Genomic DNA, 24,978 nt, shown 5'->3' with positions numbered 1-24,978 from the left:
CACAGAATTTATCTTCTGCCTTGATTTGGGCAATTGTGAATGCCACACACTTTCCCCATGCTCCATTGCCTCCCGAGCTAGACACAGGGTGGAAAGACCAGCCAGTTGTAACAAAATACCTTTATTGAAAATGCTCCATGGACGACAACAACAACAAAAGACTCCCAGCAATGGGTGGGGCCTTGGAGGGGAATCGTACACAGAAGACTGCCCAATCCTACTCTTTAGGGAGTCGTTACATCTTTGCTGCCAGGGACTCCTGCCTGGCAAGGTGGACAGGCAAGTACAGAGCAAAGCAAGCTGCCACTCATTCCCTCCCACCCCCTTCCAAATCTCCATGTAGAAACTGGAGAGGAAGGGAAATTGCTGTTACAGAGAGAGGGGCATCTTTACTTGGGAGCACTCTTGCCTCTGCATCCAGTCTGATCAGGTGTAAATCTCCGCTCCTTCCTCCCCCTCCCCCCAAACTTCCACCTGTGTCAACTCTGACATACCTCCCCTTGCCCTCCCCCCAATCCCCGATTCACACAGGCACTGACGCAACTGATCCTGCAAAAGTGTAAACATAATCCAAACCCACCCCAAGCTACTAGTCCTATCACTTCCTTTCTCTTCCCTCCCCTCCCAAGAAAAAAAAAACCCACCCCACCCCAATGTACATGGGATTGGGATTCCTTGCCAGCTTTCTGGATGCTACCTGAACTGGGTCAGATGACAGTTGGGACCCCGAAGCCCCTCCTTCCCCTGTTCCCTTTTCATGACCACCACAGCCGATGCACACCTTGTGGGGGGAGAGGAGGACTGTACCAATCCCAGCTGTGACTGTTGTAGAGCCAGGCTCACAGGTGTCAAAGGAAGCACTTTGAAACCCCTCCTCAGAGGGAGCTGGAGGAGGGGGGAGGGGGCTCTCCTATCCCACCAAGGAGTGATGGGGGGTGCTGGCCACTGCGGGGCGCTTGTCGCGAGGTGGCTGGCCGAATGAGCGGGGGTGGCGGCTGGTTGAGCGACAGTCTGGGCTGCAGGAAGCGGCCTTGCTGCAGTGGTGGGGGTTGGCGGTGCAGCGTGGGTGCTGTTGGAAGTGTGGGCCTCAGTAAAGGGGGTGGCTGTGAGAGGGCAGCAGGTGGTGGCCTGGGAGACGCTGGGAGTGGCGGCGGAGGGGGCAGTGGCGGCGGTTGCTGCTGCTGCTGCTGCTGCTGCAGGGAACGGGACACCGCAGTGATCTGTACCTGCAAAAGGGCAGAAGGAGAGCTTTCAGTGCTGGAGAAGCTCAAGAGGTCTGTGCGGTGTTGGTACTTGGGGGCAGCCCCTCTCCTCACCTCATCTTCTTCCTCACTGCTTGCTAACGAAGCGCTAGAGCTCTTTTGGTCCTGAGAAGGGGAGCTACCTTGGGGGGCAGCCGGCCCCACACCCTCCTGCTCAGCCTCCCATTCCTGCAGCACCTCTTCCAAGTTGAACCGGCGCCGGTAGCTGACAAAGAAAGTCTTCACCTGGGCAACTGTCTTGTTGCCAATCACCTCTGCGATGGCCTGGAAATCTTTGCCGTATTTTCGGATGGCTGAGCAGGAAAAGAGAGGTGATTTTTGCACCGTCCCGCAACATAACCAAATGCCACCATTTGGGAAGCCAGCTACCTACTGTTGTGTCTCCAGGCCCCCAATCCATGGTAGAGAAGTTTGGTATAGAGGGTGCCACTTTAGGGTGATCATAACCTGCACTCTGGCCCTCAAATCCCAAAGACCAATAGCCTTCTCTGATACAACAGGGGGGAATAACCCATCCATCCTCTCCTAGTTCAGCCCTGCATTGCTAAGAGGAGGCAGCCTGTCACCTCTCTGCTGCATGGGCTCCCACCTGCTGGACCTTGAAGGCTCACCCTGTACAGCCAGCAGCTGTTCATCTGTTGTCCAGCGTGAATTGAACTTGATGTTTGTCTGCAAGGGAGAAAAGGAGCGTGTCTGAGCTTTGCCTCCCTCCCTCTTATGCCTCCCCCGAACAGAGAAATCTGGAAACTACCATTACAGAAAAAGGGCAGCTTGCCTGCGCATGCACACTCACCTCGGGTGGCCGTAGTTTGTCTATTCCACCTTCTAGCACCTGCTTCATACTGCTATTGATCTGCTTGATGCTCTGTACCTAGTATGGACAGAGACTGGAAGGTCAGGAGGCAACAGCTCCCTTGCCCACCCCCATAGTCTGAAGAGCCCAAATTCTTTGGAAGATGAAAAGGAGAACAGGTTTTCCGTAAGGGGCGGTGCATGCTCATTGGGAGGGAGGCAGGCAGGCAGCAAGTTGTGACCACGTGTACACACTTAGGATTTTGCTACCTGGCGCTTGAGGGAAACCAGCTGGGAGTCCAGGTGGCGCAGGGTGAGAACAGCCATGTCTGGGCTGGCAGACAGGCCCGTAATGTCCTCCTGGCTCAGGTACATGCCCTTGGGAGGACGCCGGCGAGTGCGTAGTGGGTGGTGCCGATACTGGGACAGTTGCACCTCCTTCTTCACAGGCCCTGGCTTGCTGTTCAGGGGCTTCTGGTAACTAGGCTGGAGAGGAGAGAATGAGAGTGAGAGAAAATTGAACAGGACCTCCCTTCAAATTTACCATGGTTTTTACTGCCCCACTGCAGCTCTTCCTCCCATACCCTTTAATGCTGCTTCCTTGAGGAGCTGGATTGTAATCTGTCTTGGCAGGGGTAACTCCTTGGGTTGTATCCAGTGCTAGTTGTACTCAGTACAGATCCACTGAAGTTAATAGACATGGCTAACTTAGGTTCGTTAATTTCAGTGGGTCGACCCCCCAGGTAGAACTTCACTGGTTACTTCACTGGTTCATCTTCCTTAGGTTAATGTATCAGCCAGTCCTCTACCACACAGTTCCTTTTGACATACAGTTGTCATTCAGTTATAGCTCTTTTAAGCGGTTTAATGTTCCTTGGCACATGACATCTCCATCCTGATAAATTCAGGACTTTGTGTGCCCTGTACTTAAAAAAACACACACAAAAAACCATTTTCATGGCAAAGTGCCTGTTTTCTTGCCGCTGAAGGTACTGGAACCATGTTGACCCTTGTTTATCTTAGCTACCCTTAGTTTAGACCTGTTAGTGGCCATTCCCCTTACCTCCTTCTTGGGATCCATGGCATCAAATTCACCCTCACTAGCCTGCCGTCCTTCCTCCAGTTCATCATTACTGTAGGGGAAATGCAGCAGACATTAGAAGTTATTCTGCTTGCTCCAGAATATGACTTGCCTCTCCAGCAGTCTTTTTCTGGTTTCTCCAAATAGGTCTCTTCCCCCTACTGGGCTATTGCCATCCTTGCTTTGAGCTCTTCTGGGAGGCAGGAATTACTGCTGTTCAGTGCATCCTGGCTCAGCTTCACTGGAGAAAACGAACTTCTGGCCATCTCTGCTTGTGCCCCCACTTTTTCCCAAGCAGTGGGAGAGACTTAAATTGCAGGAGAAAAGTTTGGAATTCTGTCACGTACTTTTTTAAAAAACAAACAAACAAATTTACAGTGATGCAGTGGTTAGCACAAGCAGGGGTCTTGGAGTTTTAGAAGTCCAGGTTGTGTCCACCCAAGAATTGCGTACAAGGTAGTCACTTCCAAGCCATCAATGTTTTGCCTGGTTCTGTCCTTGCTAGATTGCAATTGGTTTTATGGGCAAATCTTGACATTATACTCAGCTTAACGTGAGTTTGGGCCAGCTCCCTGCCTCAGAAACTGATTTGTAGTGTTCCATTAATTGGTGGGGTCCCACTAATGAAATTGCTTTGGGGTTGAAGGCAAAGTTATTGGCTCTGTGACAGGCCCAGCCACCCAGGTACCTCTGCTACAAACCCTTTCCTTCACGAGCCTGCTAAGCCCATCCACCCCACGTACATGCACTCTTGGTCTCTGACCTGTCATCCTTTTCCTTCTTGCTGAGCAGCTTGCGGGCCTGCCGATCCATCACGCTAGTCCTGCTCCGGGTTTTCTTCCAGGAGTAGTAATACTTCACCAGGCTGGGAATCATCTTATCAGGAAGCTAAGCAAGGAGTCGCAGGAGGAACGGTGAGTAGAAGAGGGCAGCCAAAACCTGAATTACTGTGTGGCACAAGGTAATTCTAATAGGCATGTAATTAGGCCATGGAGTGATGCTCAAATACAGAGTTAACGAGTAGAGCTGTGGCACTGGGTCATTCGTATATTGTGTGTGAGAGACAGGAGGTGCCAGAATGGGACTAGTGAAATGGGGAATCTGGTCCAGAAACAACCATCAGCCCATATAGTTGCACAAGCTGGCTCCCTATACAGAGTAAAAAGGGGATACAGAACAGGGGAAAATCATGGTGCAGCCAGCCCAGGATTTCAAAGAACAGGCCTTAAAACAGTTTTGTAAATTGTCAATATAGGCACATATCTGGTTGCAAGTTTTGGAGGGGGACTTATGCAAGATACCCTCAGCCTTACCTCCACCTTGCTGCTGTCCCTATTTCCCATTCCTTGCCCTCTTCTTCTTGGCCAACTGAACCAGGGCCAAGAGGGTGAGGAAAGGCTGCTCCCCTCCTTCACTTGCATCACTGCTCACCCAGAGAACAGCCAGGAGGTGGCAGTGGGGCTGCGGAAGGGGCCTGACGAGGCCAACCTGGCACTGGACACTCGTGAGAAGAAGATTGTTCTTTGGACCCCAGCCACCCTGCCACTTACACCAGCAATAGGGGAACGCATACCATCTGCTGGATTCGAGCAAAACTCTTGCCATGGAAGCTGAAGGCTTGCTCAAACAGGACTTTGTCCTCCACCGTCCACTCATCAGGGAATGGTGTGAAATTGGCCAAGTCAGCCAGGGACTTCTCCACATCGTGTTTGTGCCACAGCAGCATCCCCAGAGCCTGTTGGGGGAAAGAAGGCAATGGGTAAGAGAGAGGAGTGACTGTCCCAGCAATGGAATGTCACTCCTGAAAATGTGGCTCCTGAAAGTCTGGCGATACCTAAGTTTCTGGCAATTCTGAAGATTAAGATAGTGATGGCAAGCAGGTCAGTGAAAGAGAGATGGCCTAGGAAGGGTTACCTTTGGCCATGGAATGGCATGTTTGTCAGCTCTTGGGGGAGGGATCCCTCTTAAATGTATCTCTCAACCTCTCACCTGGTCCTGTGGTATCACATTTTTGCTATGAGAAAAGCCTATCTTAAGACTGGGTAGCATTGTTTCCAATAAGCTTTTACTGGCTTACAAGTTGATGCTAAATGGAATGAAGTGTCCAATAAATCTAATTTGGTTAACCCGATCAAACAATGTCTAATTTTGTGGAATCTGTTCTGCTCTTATAGAATTTGTAGGATATCAGAAATGTTGAGTTAGGGTCAAGAAACAAGGGGTTGTATTCAACTTAAGATTTACACTGAAATTAATGACCACCACTAAGTTAGGTCCAGTAATTTTAATGAGTCTACTCCAAGTAAAACTTGTTGAAGCACCACCCAGGGAATCCAGTTTGTTCTGGTTTTCCTACCTGCTCTATGTTGTATCCGTGCTTCTCCTTGGCCATGGCAATATATTTGTCCACTAGAGGGAGAAAGAGGCAACCGTCAGTGCTGGGGGAGGGAAACAGAGAAGATGTAGATGCTTCGTCCTCTGACATCTCTTTCCCTCGGTGGTTGACTAGCCTGCCTGCCTGCCCGGTGGGGATGGCAGTGATCATCTCCTCTTCCATGACATCCACAACCACTTTTGGGGCTTCCGGTGAGGAGCCCCTCCTGCTAGCAAAGAGGGGAGAATATTGAAGTGCTATGTTGCAGTGCGCCCTCTAGAGGAACATAAAAGCAGGCATGTGGCCAGAGGGTCCAGCACACACTAGATCGGTGTTACAAGAGCACTGCCCAAGAGATGTGTCTGCCGGTCCCATGTGAATTCATGTTTGGGAAGGAGGGGAGAAGCATCCCCCATAGAAGTGGAAAGTGTGGCTGTAAAATATATTATGTACATGTGATATACAGTGGTGCCTCGCAAGACGAAAAGAATCCGTTCCGTGATTCTCTTCGTCTAGCGGTTTTTTCGTCTTGCGAAGCAAGCCCATTGACGGCTTAGCGGATTAGCGCTATTAGCGGTTTAGCGGCTTAGAAAAAGGGGGGGAAAGGGGGGGAAAAACCGCAGGAACTCGCAAGACATTTTCGTCTTGCGGTGCAAGCCCATAGGAAATTCGTTTTGCGAAGCACCTCCAAAACGGAAAACTCTTTCGTCTAGCGAGTTTTCCGTCTGGCGAGGCATTCGTCTTGCGGGGCACCACTGTATTCTCACACAAACCCTTAATGGCAAAGCCATTGGGGTGACAATTGGCCATGCATCAATCTTTTGCCGCCCTCTTCAAAAGTGACAGCACTACCTGGGCAAGCGGAACCCCAACTTTGGGCCTCTCTGCTTCAGCATAGGCAGCGACACCATTTCTCTCCGCCCCCCCCCCCCCAGCTGCCTGCACCAGCCAGATTAATAACCCAGGAGCCGGAGGCAGCGCACCAGCCGCTCGGTAATTGCTTCTAGGAGTCCCAGGAGGGGGGGAAGGGGGAGCTGTCAATCAGAGGCTCTGTTACCAGCTGAAGATGGAATGCATTTCCCCACCCCCACCCCTATTTTAGCCAGGCTGGTTCTTGGTTGATTCTGGAACTGGTTCAGAATCCAGGCCAGGGAGCAAAGGCTGTTGGAACATCCAACATGGCCTGAAGGGAGGAGAGCTCTACAGGAGTGCACAGGGCCCAGCCCCAGCCATTGATCTGACCTGGCCTTTCCACTTTTTACACAATAAAGAGGGAGGAGCAACTCACATTTGGCATCAGAGACGCAATGATTTGGAGACCAAACGAGCATCCCTTTCAACTCCTTGTTGCTGTAGCGAGCTGGGCTCTCTGAATTACAAAGACAGAGGGAAGAGAAAGCTTTAAGCACTCTGGACAGGATCTCCTGATAGGTTCATCTGCTGCTAAAAATCAATGTGGTGAGAGAGGAATGCAGTTGTGCTGAAGCAAGCAGTGGATGGCTTGGTGTCCACACAAATACAACCTCTCTCCGGTATCCTAGCCAGCAGTGCGGGCTATCCCAGCTCAGTCAGCTTTCACTGTGTTTTCCTGGTAGTTGACCGCCCCCCCCCTCCATCACACCCACTCAGTCTGCTCATGTCTTCAGTCCCCACCTGTATTACACATTATCCAACACTTTGGTGGACCCCTCTCTTCACTCTTGGACAGCATGTGGGGAGGAGGTACATATAATTTCACCCCACTCACCCCGGAACCAAGAGCAAAGACAGGTGGAGCCTCCAGGTCCAGAAACTAGCAGCTACGCGTTGCCAGGGTGGTTGTAAGCAGGAGGCGCCAAAGATTTGGCACTGGAAGAGAGTGTGACTGCATTAGAGCTTCGGGCTGCTGCCAGGTGCAGGAGGGGGATGGTCAGAGAGAAGCCATCTGGTGCAGCAGGGTGGGGGTGGGACCCGTTGCCCTTGTTCACCTTAGGGGGAAATGCTCAGGTTCCACTTAGGAAGAAGGAGGACTCAGAATGCAATGACCCACCAGGACTGTTAAGCCAGAGCCTTTATTTGAAGGAGCCGGGAACATGACTGCCTTCTTGCTTAACCCTCTCCTGTAATCTGTAATGCTTATATGTGCCCCCCCTCCCTTTACCTGGTTTGCACTCTGGAATCACAGCTTGGTAATCTGCTCCCACACGGATCATGCTGTCTGTAAGGGAACAAGAAAGACAAGCTTGAAGGACCTGCTGCTGCAAGGGAGAGAGGGCAAAGGCTGGCTGAGACAGCGATACAAGCCCTCAAGAGAGGAGTCGGATCATTGAATAGCCTCAAATGCCCAGAGACATTCCCAAGGGATGTGGAGAGTGCAGGAAGCAGAATGAGACGCTCCACTGCTTTTAAGTTCAGTGGTCCAGCATAGTATTTGGGGGAGACTTCTACTGTATATGAAGGGGCAATTGCATGTGTTGGTTGGGAGGAGTCCTGGTTCTACTCGAGATATTGCAGTGGGGTGTTTGTGTGTTCCTTCTATCACTGCCTTGCTCCATTCTCAAAGGTGATGGCGGTATGGCCAAGGGGGCAACAGTATAAATGGCTGAGCAAGCCATAGCAGCCTTCCAAATGAATAAGGAGGATCTTGGTACAAACACTCAGTGCACATACCCTCCACCACCCGAAGCACTTTGGCACTTGAGAAGCAAGGACCCTTGGGAGCCCTCCAGGGAAACCTCAAGAGAAAGGCTACTGCTGAGAAACCTTCCCAGGCAGCAAATGCACCATTTTCACCATAACTTTGGATAGCCTAGTATTTTCACCACCACCCTCTGCAAACTCCTGTTCCTTAAAAAAAAACAAAAAACCCCAAGCTACCAAGCAGCTGCTGAACGGCAGGCAAGATCTGGAAACATTTAGCCAACGTCATGCCAAGGAGCTCCTGAGCTTTCACTTTCTGGCAGAGGGGCCAAGAAACACATGCTGGGCTGGGGGCCGAGTGTCTGCTGAAAGGGCTCCATATCCATTCTGGGAAACACCCACACTGTGCCCTACAGAGCAGTTTCTGGGATGGCAGTGATGGGATCCTCATGTGGCCATGTGCAGGAAGGGGCATGGTTCTCCTGATATATCTTGGGGGCACCACCTGCACCTCCCCCAAGAGTGCATCTGGCAGCTCTAGGGTGGTGTTGGGCAGGGTGGGGTGAGGGGTGCATGTCAGCTGGCAAAGACAAATGACACCACCTTAGGGCCATGCACCATCACCACCCGGCTCACTAGAGCATGATCCAATATTCAAGGTGAAGAGAGAGAACTAGAGAAGGCAGCAGTCCCATCCAACAGTTCAAGAGAGCTAAAGCAAAACCTGCTGGTGGATGGATGGTCATGGTTATACTATCAGGGTAAACACACACATACACACACCTTGAAATGCAGGTGACACACTGAGGTAGCTTCTGTCCAAAATTTGTTTTGAGAATGAAATCTTACTAGAGTGGTTTTACTTGTGTTGTGTATCTATAGCCTGTGGCAGATGGACAAAAGTCTCTCCCCATCCAGCCCTATCAACAGCACTGTATATCTCCTAGAGCAGATGTTCAGCTGCAGGTGCACCAGTGGACATGTGGAGTACTGGGCGGGGGGTTGTCCCTCCACCACCACATCCCACAGAGAATGGAGGGAGGTGGAAGAGGAAGCCTAACAAAGCCAGAGGTGTACAGGAAATCATAACAGAGTTCGGGTGAGAGGGTGGGGAGAGAGATGACGGGAGGGCTCTGGGGACAATAAAGCTATGAGCTCAAACCCAAACCAACTTTCTAATTCTAGCCCCCAGCTGGCTCCTTTGTTAACCTGGCCAATGGGTGAAGGTGGAAAAAAGGAAAGGGGCAGTTGCAGAGGATCCCCACCCTCATCATGCTTCTGGGTCTGACCACACAGGCAAAAATGGATCAAATGTCAGAGGTAAGATAGGTGGGTGATCACTAAAGTGTGAAGCAACTGGAAAGGATTAAGGGAAAGAAGTGTCTCTTCCAACCACAGTGACCTGGCAACTATCACACTGTTTTATTCAAGGATCCCAAGCAGCAGCATAACACATGCTTGGGCTGACATTTGGGAAGATGCACTTCACTAACAGCACCTCACCTTTTGGAACACCTTGAGCCAGACTAACACCTGTGCGTCCCCCTTTCTTCTTTTGAAGCCTCATGTCACAACACTGAAGGAGCTCATCATCTGCTTCCTGCAATCAGGGTAAGACTCTCTCTTTTGCACACTCCTAGCCCTCTCCCTGCACCATCTCTGTTGCTTTACAAACTACAGTTTTCCAAGTTACATGTTTCTCACATGCTGTCATATGCACCCCAAAACAAACACTTTCTTAGATATATTATCCATCAGCTGTGCCCCCACAACCTCACCCCACAGCCCTCATGGAGCCAGATTTCTCTCTGCACCCCCCCCCCCCCGCCATTTGTGTTACCAGCTCTCCCACGCCCACTCTCACTCTGTGGCCAGTAGAGGGCAAGGTGAGCCTAATAAAGGCCTTTCCCCTCTATTGGAAAGAGCCAAACTAAAGCCATTGGTGTCATGAGCTCAGTGGCCTGAAGTCCAGCTCCAAAAGGGTCCCTGATACCAAACTCTTTGTTCCACCGCAGCACAGCACAGTGGATTCTCTCAGCCCTCTTTTTAACTGGGGCATCTTAGACCTTCAACCCACGCATCCATTGGTTCAAATCCTCCCACCCCCTTGAGTACAATGAAGTCTTGAGAAACAGCCACTTTTAATAACTCCTTGTGTGAGCATAGCATGCTTGGCTTACCGTGGGAGTGTTCCTCTTCACTGCTGTCATCTTCTGAGTTCTGGTGGTTGCCGTTGGTGGCTGACTTGGACCGGCTTCTGGACAGGATCCCTGATTTTTCCATTACGGAAGGCATCTTCCAAGTCCCAGCAGACCACCGGGCTGGGAAAGGATATATTTTCCCCTTCCAGTCTTCGTACCTCTTTCAGGAAACTGAAATACTTGTGTGTTATTTAAATTTTAAAAAATTGAAGTTCCGCCGTTTCTTCTCCCCCTTTGCTGCAACTTCCAACTTTAAAACATTAAGAGGAGGAAATTAATGCCCCTTGTAAAAATCCATTGCAGTGAAGGTAGGAGTTAAATGTAAATTCTGTGCAAAGGGAGGAAAGATCAGAGTTCAGGTTTTCCTTTCCCACTCTGAAATTTTGTCTCTCATTCCAAAGTTACTGTAAACTTCCTTGTAATGGGTATGAACCATGAGGGGAAACTCGGTACTGCTGAAGTTATGTAGGAGATGCTCTGAGAAAGTGGGGAGCTTAACACCTGGGATAGGATGTGTGTTTGGGGGAGCAGCAACCTAAAAAAGATAACTTCTAAAATAAGCTGCTTCTCCAGCTAAGATCCTCCAATCTGCAAAAAGAAGAAGGGGGAGGGAGGAAATATCACCTTAAAAATCCTAGGTAAACGTAAAAGGGGGAGAAGTCCTTTGGTCCCTAAAAGTCTACCTAAGCCCCCCCCCCTCAAAAAAAGATCAGTCCTTTTCTTTTCTTCTTCAGAGCTGCAGTAACTTGTACAAAAAGGGAATATCCTCTCCAGAGTCCCAGTTTTTATCACCAGGAAAGAGAAGAAGGATCAGGAGGAAAGCCTCCCTCGTGCGTGTGAGGCACTTAAAGGAAAAGTTGCATGAGGAGGATTATTTGCAGGCGCTGCCGTCTCCTACTGCTGCCGCCACCATCTCTTTTTCCCTCCCTCTCACACAATGAGTCTGTGGCTGCTTTGCTCTTGCTCTTGCTCCTGCTGCTGCTGCTGCTGCTGCTCCTGCTGCTGCTGTGAGAAAGTAGTTCCAGTTCTCTGCCTTAGCACCTACCCTCAGACTCTTCCGCCTGCCTGCACATCTGGCCAGAGGAGGCACGCAGGGGCAAGAGGCACGCAGAAAGGGGAGGGTGGAGGCCAGATGTGCAGAATGGGGAGGGAAAGGTCAGGAGCGGGGAGGGAGCACATCAGTCCTCTGAAAGCACAAGCTGCTCTGTCTTAAAAAAGAGAGAAAAGAAAAGAATTCCCATTTCTTCAAAGGGGTGAAGGATGGAGGAAGTCTGTTCCCCTTGTAGCGAATGAGGAGAAGGTGCTGTGAGATGCTGATATTCAATTCCCAGCAGGAGACACGTGGGAAAGTCTCTCTTCCCCCTCCATTGCTTCTGCTCTAATCTGGCTTCTCTCACTTTCTCCTTATCCAGGAGAAAGGCACTGTTTGGTAGCAGCAGAACAGTAGCATCTTTATAAGACACATAACTGTGAAGTCATCTAACACTCTCAAAATTTCACTTAGCTGTCATTTTATGCTCACTATGTAGAGCTTTGGCTGCTGTGTATGGGAGAGTTCCAAAGTGAGAGAAAACAAGTCCACACCCCTATATCAGATTGACCTATTCCCTTGGCATCACTATCTCCACCACACTGCTTTTTAGAAGACAGCTTCAATCTGGATAGCTCTGCAGTTCTGCAGAACAGAACTAGGAAAACCCAAATGAACCCACTCACCCCACCCTCTACACAGAGGGGCACAATTAGTTGAGAAGGAAGTAGCCCTTTACTAGACTCATTGAAATGAACACGAGCAAAACACTATGATGTTCTTGCGCAGTTCGCATTCATTTCAGGGGAGCCTATGTAAGAGAATTACCAATGGTTGTGAGTCCTATTCATCAGATCAGACCCTTTTCTCCTCTGCCACACCACAATCAGCTGCCTAAGGCAGCCAATTAACCTTTCCTCATGGTTGGGCTGCTTCTGTCTAAATTCTCTTTGGTGGTCTCACTCATGGAGAAGGATAAAATGGTAGCCCTTACACAAGGTTTACTGCACACAGGAGCAGCCCATGCACAAAGCGAGGTGAAGCCATTTGCTTCAGGTAGCGGATCCAACCCTCCCCTCCCTCATTGTTGTGTGCCTGCTAGCCCCACCAGGGCTTCCTGCACCACCATTACAGCAGCATTGCCCTTGCAGCTGCACCCTTGCCACTGTGTCATGGTGGCAGCATGGGCACAGCCACAGGTGAGGGTACAGTTGCAGTGCTAGACTGCAGGGACTGGGTGAGCGCAGGGACCTGGATCTGCTGGGGGGGGGGGGAGCAGGGCATTTTGCCTGCAGTGACAAAATGTCTTGGGCCAGCCCTGCACATCTGTGTCTATGAATATAAACCATAGTGAAGAAACAAAAAGCAAATGTTCTTAAAAACCCCATTACACGCAAGTTAAAAATATTATTCTAGTAATAATAAACTGATTTACAAGGAAAATACAACATATCAGGTAGCCACTTGGATTCAAACCAATCTTCCTGTGGGATGTCTTGCAGAAGTGACACTGCAAATGTCAGTGTTGGGGGTGGGGGATTTAAGCCACTTCCTGGCTACATTCAAGATTAAACTGAATGGTGGTTGTGCATTTAACATTGCGTGGAGAAACTAAGGTCCATGGGACTCTCCTCATGCCACACCCCTTGCTAGTCCTGTGTCCATGTTCCCAATCAAAGACAATCTTTTCCCTACCTCCTCTCCCATCCCCCACTTGAAGCAAACTGATTTAAGTATTTGGCAATGTGTATCTAGGAGAGAGGAGGTCCATTTAATTGTTTCTAGCAATAGGCACTCAGTGTGAGTTGGCCAGAGTGAGTAAGAGTTCCTGAGGAAGAATTGCATAAGGTATGAAAAGGGTCCTTAAAGGGAGCCACAGATTTAGGCTCTTTACACACCAAGCACTTAAGCACTCCCGACTCATAGTGCTGGGAACTTTAATTTACACCTCACAGCTACAATTCCCAGCACCCTTCTCATGAGTTTGGGGGGAGGGGTGTGTTTTTAATGTGTGGGGTGTACGCTGCCTAACTTTTAAGACCTGGGTTTACCTAACTTTACCCCTTCTTCGCATGGTGATCCAGGACTCCAGGTAAATTGTCCATCCAATTACCAGCTGCTAACCCAAAAAACTCTACCATGCTTTCCTCTATTCATCCTTTCTCTGTCTACCCCAGCCTGCTTAACATTAGGTCTTTTCCCCACATTTCCCGTCAGCCTGCTAGAACTTTCGGTGATTTCTACGGAAATTCATGTGGTGATGCCCCCCTGCTTTCCCTTTTTGGTTGTTTCAGGCATTCTCTCTTCTTCCATTTCATAAATATCAGCCTCTCTTATTTCCTGTCATTTTACTCGCAATAGGATTCACTGTGGGAATAGACTACCAGCCTCCAAGGCAGCCAGACTAATGATTCAGGAGGGCTAAAAAATATTGTGGAAATCTGAAAGAGCATGGCTATACAGGGCCATAAAATAATGGCTGGTTGAGGAGGACTGTGGTGGGTGGCGGAGAGAAGCAAGGTGACAAAACTGCGCCTGGGTGCAAAGAGGCATGGCACTGTCAACATGACAGAGAAATTCCTTGCTGGAAGGAGAGAGCAGAGGAGGAACAATAGCTTCTTCCCCAACCCTGCTGCTTGGAAGCGGGAGGAAGCAAAGGGGAGAATTTTAGTAGGGAATTGTTTGTTCACAGACTCTTTGTAGCAGCTCTTTGATGTGTCAAAGGAGCTCAGGTCCTAGGCTGCCTTCCAGCCCTGTACGGTGGAGGTGGTGAGGAGCGCAGTGGGGGGAGAGGGGATTGAGCTGGCAGGAAGGGAGGGAGGACTCTGGGAGCTGAGGCCATCCACCCTGTCTCTGGAGTCTTGTTTGTTTCCTGGTCAATTAGCTGGAATGGAATGCAGGGGTCAGGGTTTTCTATCTCGGCTGCTTCTGCAAAGGAGAGCAGTTACTCTGGTTTTGTGTCCTGAGATGGGCTATCATCCCATCTTCAGCTCAATTGTGGAACCTGGTTTTAATTTGTATTTTATAGAGTCCATGAGAGGACAGAATAAGAGGGGACAGCCATGTGTAGAAGGGGGGGCAGTTTGTGCCTGATTGATTATGGTGTATGGAGCTGTAGTCCATCATCCAGGAAGCATTACAGGCTTCTCTCTTCCCTACACAAAGGCGGGGGATTTGTGGCATTGGAGAGCTGTAGTGAAGAGGATGTGGAAGCACACAACTTCTGCTTTCTACAGCAACAAAATCTCAAAGCTCGCTGAGGCACATTGTTGTTATTCCTAGCTGGAGATTAGAGACCGAGAAACAGATTTTCCTAAGTGTACTTTGTGAATCTAGATGGCTCCTGGACTGTAAGCAAATGTGTCTCCTTTCTCTCCCTCTCTCTCTCTCTCTCTCTCTCTGTGTGTGTGTGTGTGTGTGTGTTTACAATATATGTGGCTGGGCTAGATTTGAACCCAAGTGGCTAACAATGAAAATAAGGAACATGGAAGCATGTAAAACTGTAAAGCATATGCACACATTTGTACACACACCTAGACCAGTGTAATACACACATGATGAAACTGATACCTCTTGCAGCACGGCAAACCTAACACCACAAGCCCCTTCAGCCTTTGTGGCAGTTTAGATCTGCTGGCATGAGCAGCTGCATAACAGAGGAAAAACCATTTTATTTAGGCCTTAGCCACGCTAGGAGGACACAGTGTTTTAGTCAGACAAGGGCTAAATCCATTCAGTACAGGCAGCTATGGAAGGGAGTCTGCTTCCTGCAGCAAGGACCGGACAAACACAGTACTCTAACGGCATGACATGCTGTCACAAAAGGCATGAAAAACAGAGCAGGCCTGGGTAAGGTAAATGGATCAAGGGAGAAACTGAAATGGAAAAACAAACATTCCCAGCGGTCACTAACCAAACCATTTTCCCCCTCAACCCCAAACACCACACCAGCATTCTATTCTCTCACTCTGCCTTCATCCCAAAATTTCAAGAGCTATGAGCTACACCCTTAGAACAATGCATAACAAAGACAGCAGAAAGTTCACTACCTCTACTCTCACTCCACATGTAAGTGATGTCTCTTAAATCACATCCTCTTGTCAGTCAGTCATTCAAATATCTATTCACACATGCACACTAATCCCCTCCGCAAAAAAGCTATAGCAGCCTATGCAGGAGTCATGCACACAGACCCGTCTACCACTGTCACAGTCACACAGGGGAAATCCTGCTCTTACATTTATTCTTCCCCATTCCCTTTCCCTACTTCACCCCACCCCCATCCTGCCCTCCCACTGGAGCACGACAAAGCAACTGCATTGTCTAAACAGACACCTGCTCCTTTGCTCGCTCTATGTGTGTGTGTGTACCATGCATATGCACGCACACACGCGCGCACACACACACACACACACACACACACACAGCAACAGATCTATAAAAATGGCTGCATGAGGGAGACTGTTGGGGAGTAAGAAGGAGTTATAAGTTATGGGGGAGCTTTTTCCTTCTGACTACTGCTCATTTCTCTTTGCAGGGGGAGTGGTGCAAGGAAGACCAGAATGTGAATGCCAGGCTGGGTGGCAATAGCAGCAGCTGCAAACACAAAAGCAAAGGGCCAGTCTGCCCACTTCCCACACAACACAGATTTGCTGACTCCCTGCTGGACTTCTGCCTCTCCCACCCCCTTTGCTTTATTTGAGTGACATGCTGGGGGTGGGGTTGAGAGCAGGAGCCCAGGATACTGTCCCAGGAAGGAGACAGTTGCCAAGCTGCGGAGTGAACCAGGCAAGAAGTGCTTTATTTTTTACCACCACCCCTTTATTGCTCGTATCATACAACCAGGGTAAATTGAGTGGGTCAGGACAAGGCCCCAAAATGGTTGATTTGCTGGAGATGACTATCTGTGTGTATTAAGAGGTTTGCAATGATTACGTGCCATGGTTATGATTAGACAATGGATAAAGCTAATGCGAGCCCCTGTGCTTTCGAACAGTAGAAAGATACAGCTATAGCTCACTGTTCCTGCCACCCACTCTGTTTGCAGTGGGGTCAGGAGGACACAGGATTTGGAGGGGAAGCCAACAAGGCTAAGACAAGAGGACCACAATCTTTGCTTATGGGAGCAGTGGGGTGGCTTGTATCTCTCTGCAGCAGCACAGCCCTGCTGGCTCAATGCCCTGCTTGGGGTTTAGCTTCCATATTGGCTCAAAAATAAGAGACACCAACTCCCCTCTCAGGGTAGCACTGTTGATAGGGGTCTGAGATCTGGCAACTTCCACCATTATCACAATCTGGCCACTGTTTTTCTCTCAGCCAGGAAGATGCTGCCCCTGCCACAGTGCACCCATAAGAACTGGACTGACATGAATGAAAAGTGGGATACTGTCCTGCTACTGCAACAGTCAGAAAAGCAAATACTCGAGTGTCTAACTCTTGATTTCAAATGGGATGAATTACCACACAATCAATGGAAAATTGCTCCTACAGGAAAAGCAAAACTGTGTGTTTCTGTTCCAACAGTTAATCCAGCACGGCTGCCTTGTTTGACTGAGGGCAGAGACTTCAAGTGAGAAGGAGAGACACTCTGTGTGTGTGTTCATGCATGTGTGCACATAGACACACAGAATTTACATGCAGGATTAGAAAGATTGCTTCAGTGGCTTTGGAATTACAGGGGAACATTTTACTCTGGCCCGCATTAATTCTGCTTTGATAGAACAGCTCTGTGCAGCTCAAAAGCTTGCATGCTCCAACTTGACACCAATAAACGTTACTGCATTAAAATACAACACCTTGTCTGTATTGCATTTCTCTTTTTTGGGATTGATCCAGGAGCAGCTGTCATATGGAGTTACTGTGAGTGCACAAGAAAAAATAATGTGTTTGAGAGTGTGAGAGAGTGAGAGAGAAAGAAGGAGCACAGGTGCCTTTCACACATCATGAATGCATTCTCATGATGCAGATTCATGCAAGCATGTGCTTTTCGCTCTCCTCCTCCCAAGCTGAATTTCTATTTGGTGGGTATTTTCCTCTCTTCTTTCCAAGCCCCAAACTATAATCAGGCTCCTAAATTTAGAAGATACCAATGAGTAGCCTGCTTGGTCCCTTCACCGCATATGAGGCCATTCAAACCTCCTGCTGTCAGCAGGGATCCCAGAGTTCATGAGTCCGCCTACCCTTCCTCCCTCCGCCAGCCCTCCCTCCACTGGGGCTGTGGGATGAGGAACCCGCAGGCTAGGGAGCCTAGAGTAGATGCTGACTAGTGTTGCAAACTCTCCAGTCTTCTCAGTGCACAAGCTGCTCCCCCTGCGGCATTTACAGAATAATAGGACATGTATGGGAGAACATGTGCCAATAATGCATGTGTGTGTGTGCGCGCGCGCATTGCACATGCATGCTCAGATGCAGCCCAAGGATGTGAATGCCCAAGTCTGTCTGCTTCAACATGGAGAAGCTGAACATCAAAGCCAAAGCACAAGGGGTGGGGGGAACTGATGCAAGGGAGAGTGAGAGCTCTGAACAGACCCAGCCGCTTTCCATCCTGCTGAAGATTAAAGGATCTGATTGCCCTCCAGGGAGCGTGCCTGGCCTGTAGCACTGCCCAGAGCAGAGGGAAGAGGAAGGGCTTGATTGGGGTCACGTACACACTCCCCCCCCCATCGGCACACAGATACACAACTCTACTCTCCCACCTATATCCAGAAGCACAGCCATGCTCCCTCAAGTCTAGTCACACTCCACATCCTGCATTCCCTTCTCTAGGCACACAAAGAGCCACACACACACTCCTTCTATTGTCACATGCTGTTGCTACTACTTCATCACTCTATGCATATACCATCACATTTCCCCACTGCCTGCCATCACATACTTCCTCCCTCACTCTGCTGCTGCAAAGCTACACTCATTCCACAGCTGCTGCTCCATAAACTCCATCCTTACACAAAGAGTCATACCCTTCCTGCTCATAAACCACAAACTGTGTCACTCCCCACCTTGAATACAGAGAGTCACACACCACACAAGACTATGCTGTTCCCAATTTATATGCTCCCTCTCCAGTGCCTACAGCTGTTTCCTACCCAAGCATTCCACATACTTTACAGCAATATCTCTCTCTCTCTCTCTCTCTCTCACACACACACACACACACACACACCTATGTATGGATTTCTCTGAACTACTTCTCATGTCTCTAGATTTAGTATTCTGCATGTATACCCTGTACTCAGGTGTCCATTCCACATGTACTAACAATCCACAATGCCTATGCATCCCTCCCCAGTGCTCCTTCTCTGTGACAAGAGATCCACCTCTATAGAAATGTAGAACCCATAACCACTGCTTTACCGTTCATATAGCATTCCCACTCCTGATACACAGACCCATCTTTTCCCACCCACTTAAGCCTTCTGCCCACTATTTCTAGGGTTTGCTGAATGACTTAGTTCTTCTTTTGCTGATTCTGCCTTCCTCATCATGGTCCCCAGCTTTCCAGCTACAGCAAACCTTCCCACTTCAGCACCTCCCCATCGTTTAGAGGCTAAGAAAGGGAAGGTTTGAGGTTGCATTTGTGCAGTGCAGTGGGGGGCTGCATCCACAATAAAATAAGTCCCTGGCTTCCCTCTTTTCCAGTGCACAAAGGCCTGGAAAATTCAAGTTTACTTTTGCAATAAATCTGCTCCACCCCCTCCCAATATGGTTCCTTCCCTTCTTCAGACCTCCCCCAGCTGCATTCTCCCTGCACCCAGCTCCACCCCAACACAAAGGGGGGGGGGTAAATTCAGGAGAGACAGGCTCCCTCTTTTGTGCAGCCACACAAAGAACAAGGACTGGAAGCAGATGCCATCTGCTCCCTGCAACCTGACAGTCTTAAAGAGACAGACACTTCCCCCTCCCCCTCTGCCAGGAGAGCGAGGGGTGAGTGGGGGGAGGGTTGCTAGTGTTTGGTGGCAGGGAGGATGGAGAAGTGCAAGTTTCCCTTTTCACCCCAAATCCTAAACCTATCTGGGTGAAGAATGTTTGTTCGCACAATGTGATGGGGAAGGAGCCAGCTAAGTCCCAAGCACCAGTGACACCAGTTTAGGTTATTAACCTGCATGTTTGTGTGGCAGAACTATAGCAGTGGCAACAAGAAAGAGTAGGAAAAATTGCCTGCTCAGGCAAATGGATTTCATGGTGTCAGTTAGCCGCCTGCAAACACCCATACCTACAGCACCCCACTGTCACAAGAAGCACAATGTCTGCCCTTTTGTTCCCTTAGGGTGGAGATGGAGATGAAGCCCCATGCCCTGGTGCTTGAGGGGTTAAGCTTTCAGCAGTGGCAGCTGCGCCTTCAGTCAAGCTGTGCCAAGCCATCCTCTTGCAGCTCTACTCATCAGGAGGAGGAGTGGGGGGGCAACAAGAGATATGATCCAAGCTGCCTGTCCCTCTGGCCATGTCCATTCATGCTGGCCAAGAGAGGATATAGAATTTGACTGGCAGAAACCCCAAACCTGGAGAGGCCTGAAGGGAAAGTAGGAGGCTGCCACGGATGATGCCAGACAGAAAAGAAAGATGGGAGGGGGGTGGCGGAATTGGACAGCAAGAAGCAATCTGCTCCCTGGGGAGTGTTGGTGAAGAGGCACAGGGTAGAGAGCAATATTGTTCTTCTTGGATTAACCACTAGTCCCTCTTGCCTGAGCTTGTCTATTTCTCTCTCTCAACTAGGAGGGTGATGATGCCTCCCCTCCGGAAGGAGGACACAGGAGCTTGTCTCTAGCAGCCTGGGAAAGGAGCCAATGTGGTGAAATGCAGCCTCCCCTCCTCCTGCCATCACCTTGGCCTTTCCCCTGGAGACTGGATACATGAGCTGGCTATGCAAGGAAGCTCACTCTCTCCCTCCTCCCTCACCCCCCCCCCAGCAGTAAGAGAAGGAATACCTGCATTTCCTGAGCTGCTTTGTCATTCACAAAGCAAAAGGTACAATAGGCTGGAAATGGAAATAGTACCACCAGCTCCTCTGCAAAAAGAACTACAAAATAAAAGCCATGACTGCGGATGCTACTCAAGGAAAGATGCTGGACAAGAAACCTGGTGGTGGTGTGGATCAGTTAGGCCAGAATGCTTTTTGAATATCAGCCAACAATATTCAGTTTGCAAACAGAGAGGAGAGAAACAGCCTGTTGTTCACACTCCATACTTTCTGTGCTCATATATTACAGTTAGCAACTTGATCTACAACTGGCACAGCCGTAAGAAGTGCAAGAGGACCTGTACTTCTCAACAGAAAAGAACTGTTGCAGCTATAAATGTAATATGTAGTTCCAGGTTTGGAAGAGCAGAATGAGGGGAAGCAGCTGGACTGAAGGTCAATTCTTGGAAAAGGAGATGGGGGGGGGATGTGGTTTGGGGCCCAATGGTGGAAGGCAGAGTATAGAATGGCAGAAGGCTGGGTCAAAGAGCTGTTTAACATAAAAGGAGGGAGACAAGGGCCTGAAGGGTTGAGGCACTTGTGCCTAGCTGCAGGGAAACTGCTTCCATGTGTGAAATAACACCCAAGGAATGAGAGCTGAAGAGCACCCTCAAAACTTTTGTCACAAAAATCCAAGGCCAGGAGAATCAAAAGGCCACAGTTTTGGACTGAAAAGCAGGCTGTGGCTGTTCATGCAGACAAAGACATGAAACTGCATTAAGGACTCTGGCAGCAATCATTCAGAAATGAAGCATTTTGCTCTGATCATATTCACAAGTTCAGGAAAATACTATTTGCAAATATATAAAAATGTAGTATTCCCATCTTTATAAAGATTAATGCATACTTCCAGTGTATGAGATAAACTGATAGAGAGATAATGCGAACCAAGGACACTACAGTGGTACCTCGGGTTAAGAACTTAATTTGTTCTGGAGGTTCATTCTTAACCTGAAACTGTTCTTAACCTGAGGTACCACTTTAGCTAATGGGGCCTCCCGCTGCCGCCGTGCAGCCGTTCTCATCCTGAAGCAAAATTCTTAACCCGAGGTACTATTTCTGGGTTAGTGGAGTCTGTAACCTGAAGCGTCTGTAACCTGAAGCATCTGTAACCTGAGGTACCACTGTGTTAATCTGAGCAAAGCTGCTGCACTTACAGAACTCAGGCAAAAAACACACAATGAATTATCAAGGTTGTGAAAAGCAGCAGTAGGGAACCTGTGGCCCTCCAGATGTTGATGGACTCCAGTTCTTATCAGCTCCAGTCAGCATGGCCAATGGTCAGAAATGATGGAAGTCGGAGTGCAACAATATATGGAAGGTTGCAGTTTCCCACCTTTGATGTTAAATTTTGTGTTTTTATCACCTTCCCCTCTGTGGGCCTCTGGAGCCACTAACTGCTTCTGATGCTTCTCTGAATGGGTTTCGGTTCCAGCAGGCTAACAGGGAACCATGATGTTTTGTGCTATATAATACATTCAAAACAAGGATACAGGTAATATTCAGAGGAAGAAAGCTGAGTCACAAAGCAGAATTAAACACAGGTTTAATCTGTGTGACCTAGGTAAATCACATGATCTCACTAGGTCCTTGTGCTTTCAAAAGGAGGAGATGGTGATGACGCAAGCTTAATAATGAGAGAGAAATGTGTGGAGTTAAAGGGGTAAAAATGCATGTTAAAAGGTCATATATGTTAAAAGGTTAGTGCTGAGAATCTTACATATTGTTGTAAGATACTACAGCAGGGAGAGCAGCAAGCAGTACAGGATGGTGGGGGTGCTGAGTGAGAGAGTGCCCTCTAACTTGTGATCTCATTCTTCTTTGACTCTAATTCCAGTCTCAGGGACATTTCCTCCAAAGGTGACACTGGGTCTCTGGCACACAACCTGAATCCAGGGTCATATGACCCAGTGAAAAAGCAAGCAGCAACATCCCAAGTGACCTGGAGGCAACTCAGTACCACCTCCTAGTTTAATTCATCTCCTGCCCCCACCCCATCATAGCATGGAAGGAGGAAGCGGTTGAACCTCCCCCTTTTCCGTCTAGTTTTGAGGGGGGAAACTTACAGCACAAGCGCCCTCTGGTGCCTGACAGGTTGCATAAACAAAATAGGGTTTTTTTTTAACAATACATCTGGTTTTAATCTTCACATGTGCCCTGCCCAGTATCATCAGGCATGCCCTCTCTAAAATAGGTAGGATGTTCCTTAGTCAGTTCCTGTTCCCTCCACAAGGTATTATCAAGATGGTTCATGAACTTTATATATTTTATTTTTTGGTATTGTATTTTAACAGTACTGAACTGTGAAAAATTCACATCTGGAAATTGATATTGAGGGAAGAGGAATAAAACACTTGATTTTAAGGAAAGAGACAAAGAGGAAGCTAATAATTAAAGGGAGACCACCCCAGAAAAACCTTCCCAGTTATCACTCCATACTGGACTGAAATACCATTTGAATAAAAAGAAATCACCACAGATCAGTTCTGAGATGGGTAGGCAACACAGAATATTCTCAAATGAAATAATAAAGTAGCTGGAGAAACCCAGCCAGATGGGCAGGGTATAAATAAATTATTATTATTATTATTATTATTATTATTATTATTATTATTAGGTGGCAATGACACCTCCCGGGTTTTCTATAAAATTGCAGTGAACAAAGGATGTCTATTCCAGACCAAATGACTGGTAAAACCAAGTGTAGTATATAAGCTGTGAGCCTGGAGAGATCTAGATCAAAGCTTACCTTTGCCATGAACTCAGTAGGTGGTCTTCTTAGATAAACTACAGTTCTCCTGGTCTCAGCTCTCTATCTGCAATATAGGAATAATAGTAACCTACATTACAGGGCTGTTGTAAGATTTCCTGAGTTTAAGTCAAATCCTTTTAATATCTGAAATGTGCAATATTAATATTTAAAGCATTATTGTGAGGCAAAACCCACCTATAAAAACCAAGTTTCTTCTTGCAATAAAACCATGTTTAGCCACATTGACTGCAGTGAGACTAAACCAGATTAAGTGTGGTATGTGGATTGTAGCCTCAGGCAAAGAAGCCATCCCCTCCAGCTACAGGAATAGGAAGAAGCATCTGTAGGGACTGCATGGAGAGGGGGGCGCAGATAAAAGATCCAAAGGCTTTGTGTCTTTGTGTTTCAAAGTAAAAGATTCTCATCCCCAGCTAGACTCTCCAGGATCAATTTGTTGTTTGATGATGAAAGAGCAAACCGTACATGGCAAAGCCAACCATAGCCTCCCCAATGGCCTTCTCCTTATTTCTTGTTCCTTCTCCCAACATTTACTCTCTTTCCTCTTCCCCCACCCCCTCGTTCATTCCTCTCACATATTCAACAACACTGGTTGGATAGAGGTCAAAATGGGCTGACAGGAGCCTATTTCCTGGGATGTGACAAAAGTTCAGCCTGCCTTAGGGCAGTTTACAAAAAGCAAAAGTCCTCAATCTATTGGAGCTGATCCCTATAAGAAATGGGCTTGTGTACTTGCCAAATTAATACTTTTGAATATCTAGGGTGCTGCAGCTGATGTGTTCTGTGGGGCTGGGATGTTCTGGCTTTAAGGAGACACACACAACAAAAAAGAGGTTTCTGGAACTTTACCTTTTCCCAAGGAGAGTCCGATGTCCTGTTGTGACTTCAAAACTACAACAAGCCTTACAAATCAACCAGGAAGCCACACCTTCTCCTCTACAAGTCCATATCTGCAATCCCAGATGTTTTCGTGCTGATGGTGATTTTTCAGTTGTGCAAGAGGAGGAGAAGCACTCTGCACATGTTCAAAAGCCCTCAGCCATGTCAGAGCTGAGCCCTGTGTTTCAAACTCTGGTGAGCCTTGGCTCAGATTAAATCCTACTGAAGAAGAACTCATCTTAGCCCTGCCGCAAAGAAAGTGACATAAAAGATTGTGTGAGTTTATAACAAGAGTTGATCACCTTTTGGTCTGATTTTACTGGACTATCTCTCCTTTAGTGAAAGATCAGGAATAGGTAGGGAAACATTTTAGGAGTCATAGAAGGTGTAGGTAGAGTGATTAGGAAAGTTGGAGCACAGAAGATTAAACCAAGAAGTTAACACCATCATGAGGACCTGCAGAGTGTGCGTACCCTCTAGAACTAAGCTGAAATTTATCAGAAAAGAATTCCACACTGAACATATGATTCTTTTTCTAAAAAAAATGGGTCACACATTTTTATGTTCTTTAAAAATTATATTTTTATTTTTTTTTTATAATAATTTTTATTAATTTCCACAAATATAATAAAGAACAATATAAAACAGTATCACATCATACTCATCGGTTCTTACCCTTCTTTCTTTGACTTCCCCATACCTCCCCATCCCTGCATCCTTGTTTAATAATTCTTTAGCAACCCTTAAGTCCATTGTCTTAGTTCCCTTTCGTAAAAGTTTCTTAAGTTTTTTTGTTTACTGCTGCAATTCTTTACTTCTTACCCCCTGACATCCTAACATTCCTCAATTTTGCAATTATTTTTAAGATATATTTTGAAGTTCTTCCAGTCCTCTTCCATTGTCTCTTTCCCCTGGTCCCGGATTCTGCCCGTCATCTCGGCCAGTCCCATAAAGTCAATCACCTTTGTTTGCCATTCTTCCAGAGTAGGTAATTCTTGCGTCTTCCAATACTTT

At 48.0% G+C, this 24,978-nt stretch overlaps 1 protein-coding gene across 8 annotated transcripts; it reads right to left on the bottom strand.

Moving 5' to 3' along the window:
- Positions 1-105: 105 nt before the first annotated feature.
- Positions 106-24,520, bottom strand: RCOR2 (REST corepressor 2). 8 transcript variants are annotated; one of them, XM_079957565.1, is made up of 14 exons: positions 23,935-24,520; positions 23,065-23,131; positions 10,309-11,751; positions 9,632-9,728; positions 7,650-7,706; positions 6,798-6,878; positions 5,492-5,544; positions 4,709-4,870; positions 3,899-4,023; positions 3,118-3,187; positions 2,325-2,540; positions 2,056-2,133; positions 1,874-1,931; positions 106-1,555 (listed from the first exon to the last, which is right to left on the bottom strand). In XM_079957565.1, the coding sequence occupies exons 3-14, from the start codon at positions 10,336-10,338 to the stop codon at positions 876-878; spliced, it is 1,707 nt and encodes a 568-aa protein (XP_079813691.1). In that variant the 5' UTR covers positions 10,339-11,751; positions 23,065-23,131; positions 23,935-24,520; the 3' UTR covers positions 106-875. The 8 variants fall into 8 exon arrangements, with proteins under 8 accessions (XP_079813691.1, XP_079813692.1, XP_079813693.1 ...); XM_079957566.1 differs by having other exon boundaries at positions 10,309-11,537; XM_079957567.1 differs by having other exon boundaries at positions 10,309-10,917.
- Between the last annotated feature and the right edge of the window lie 458 nt (positions 24,521-24,978).

This window comes from Podarcis cretensis (genome assembly GCF_951804945.1).
Source record: "Podarcis cretensis genome assembly, chromosome: 16".
NCBI classification, from domain to species: Eukaryota; Metazoa; Chordata; class Lepidosauria; order Squamata; family Lacertidae; genus Podarcis; species Podarcis cretensis.
Note: the sequence above shows the minus strand (reverse complement) of the source record. Positions and strands in the feature narration are given on the sequence as shown.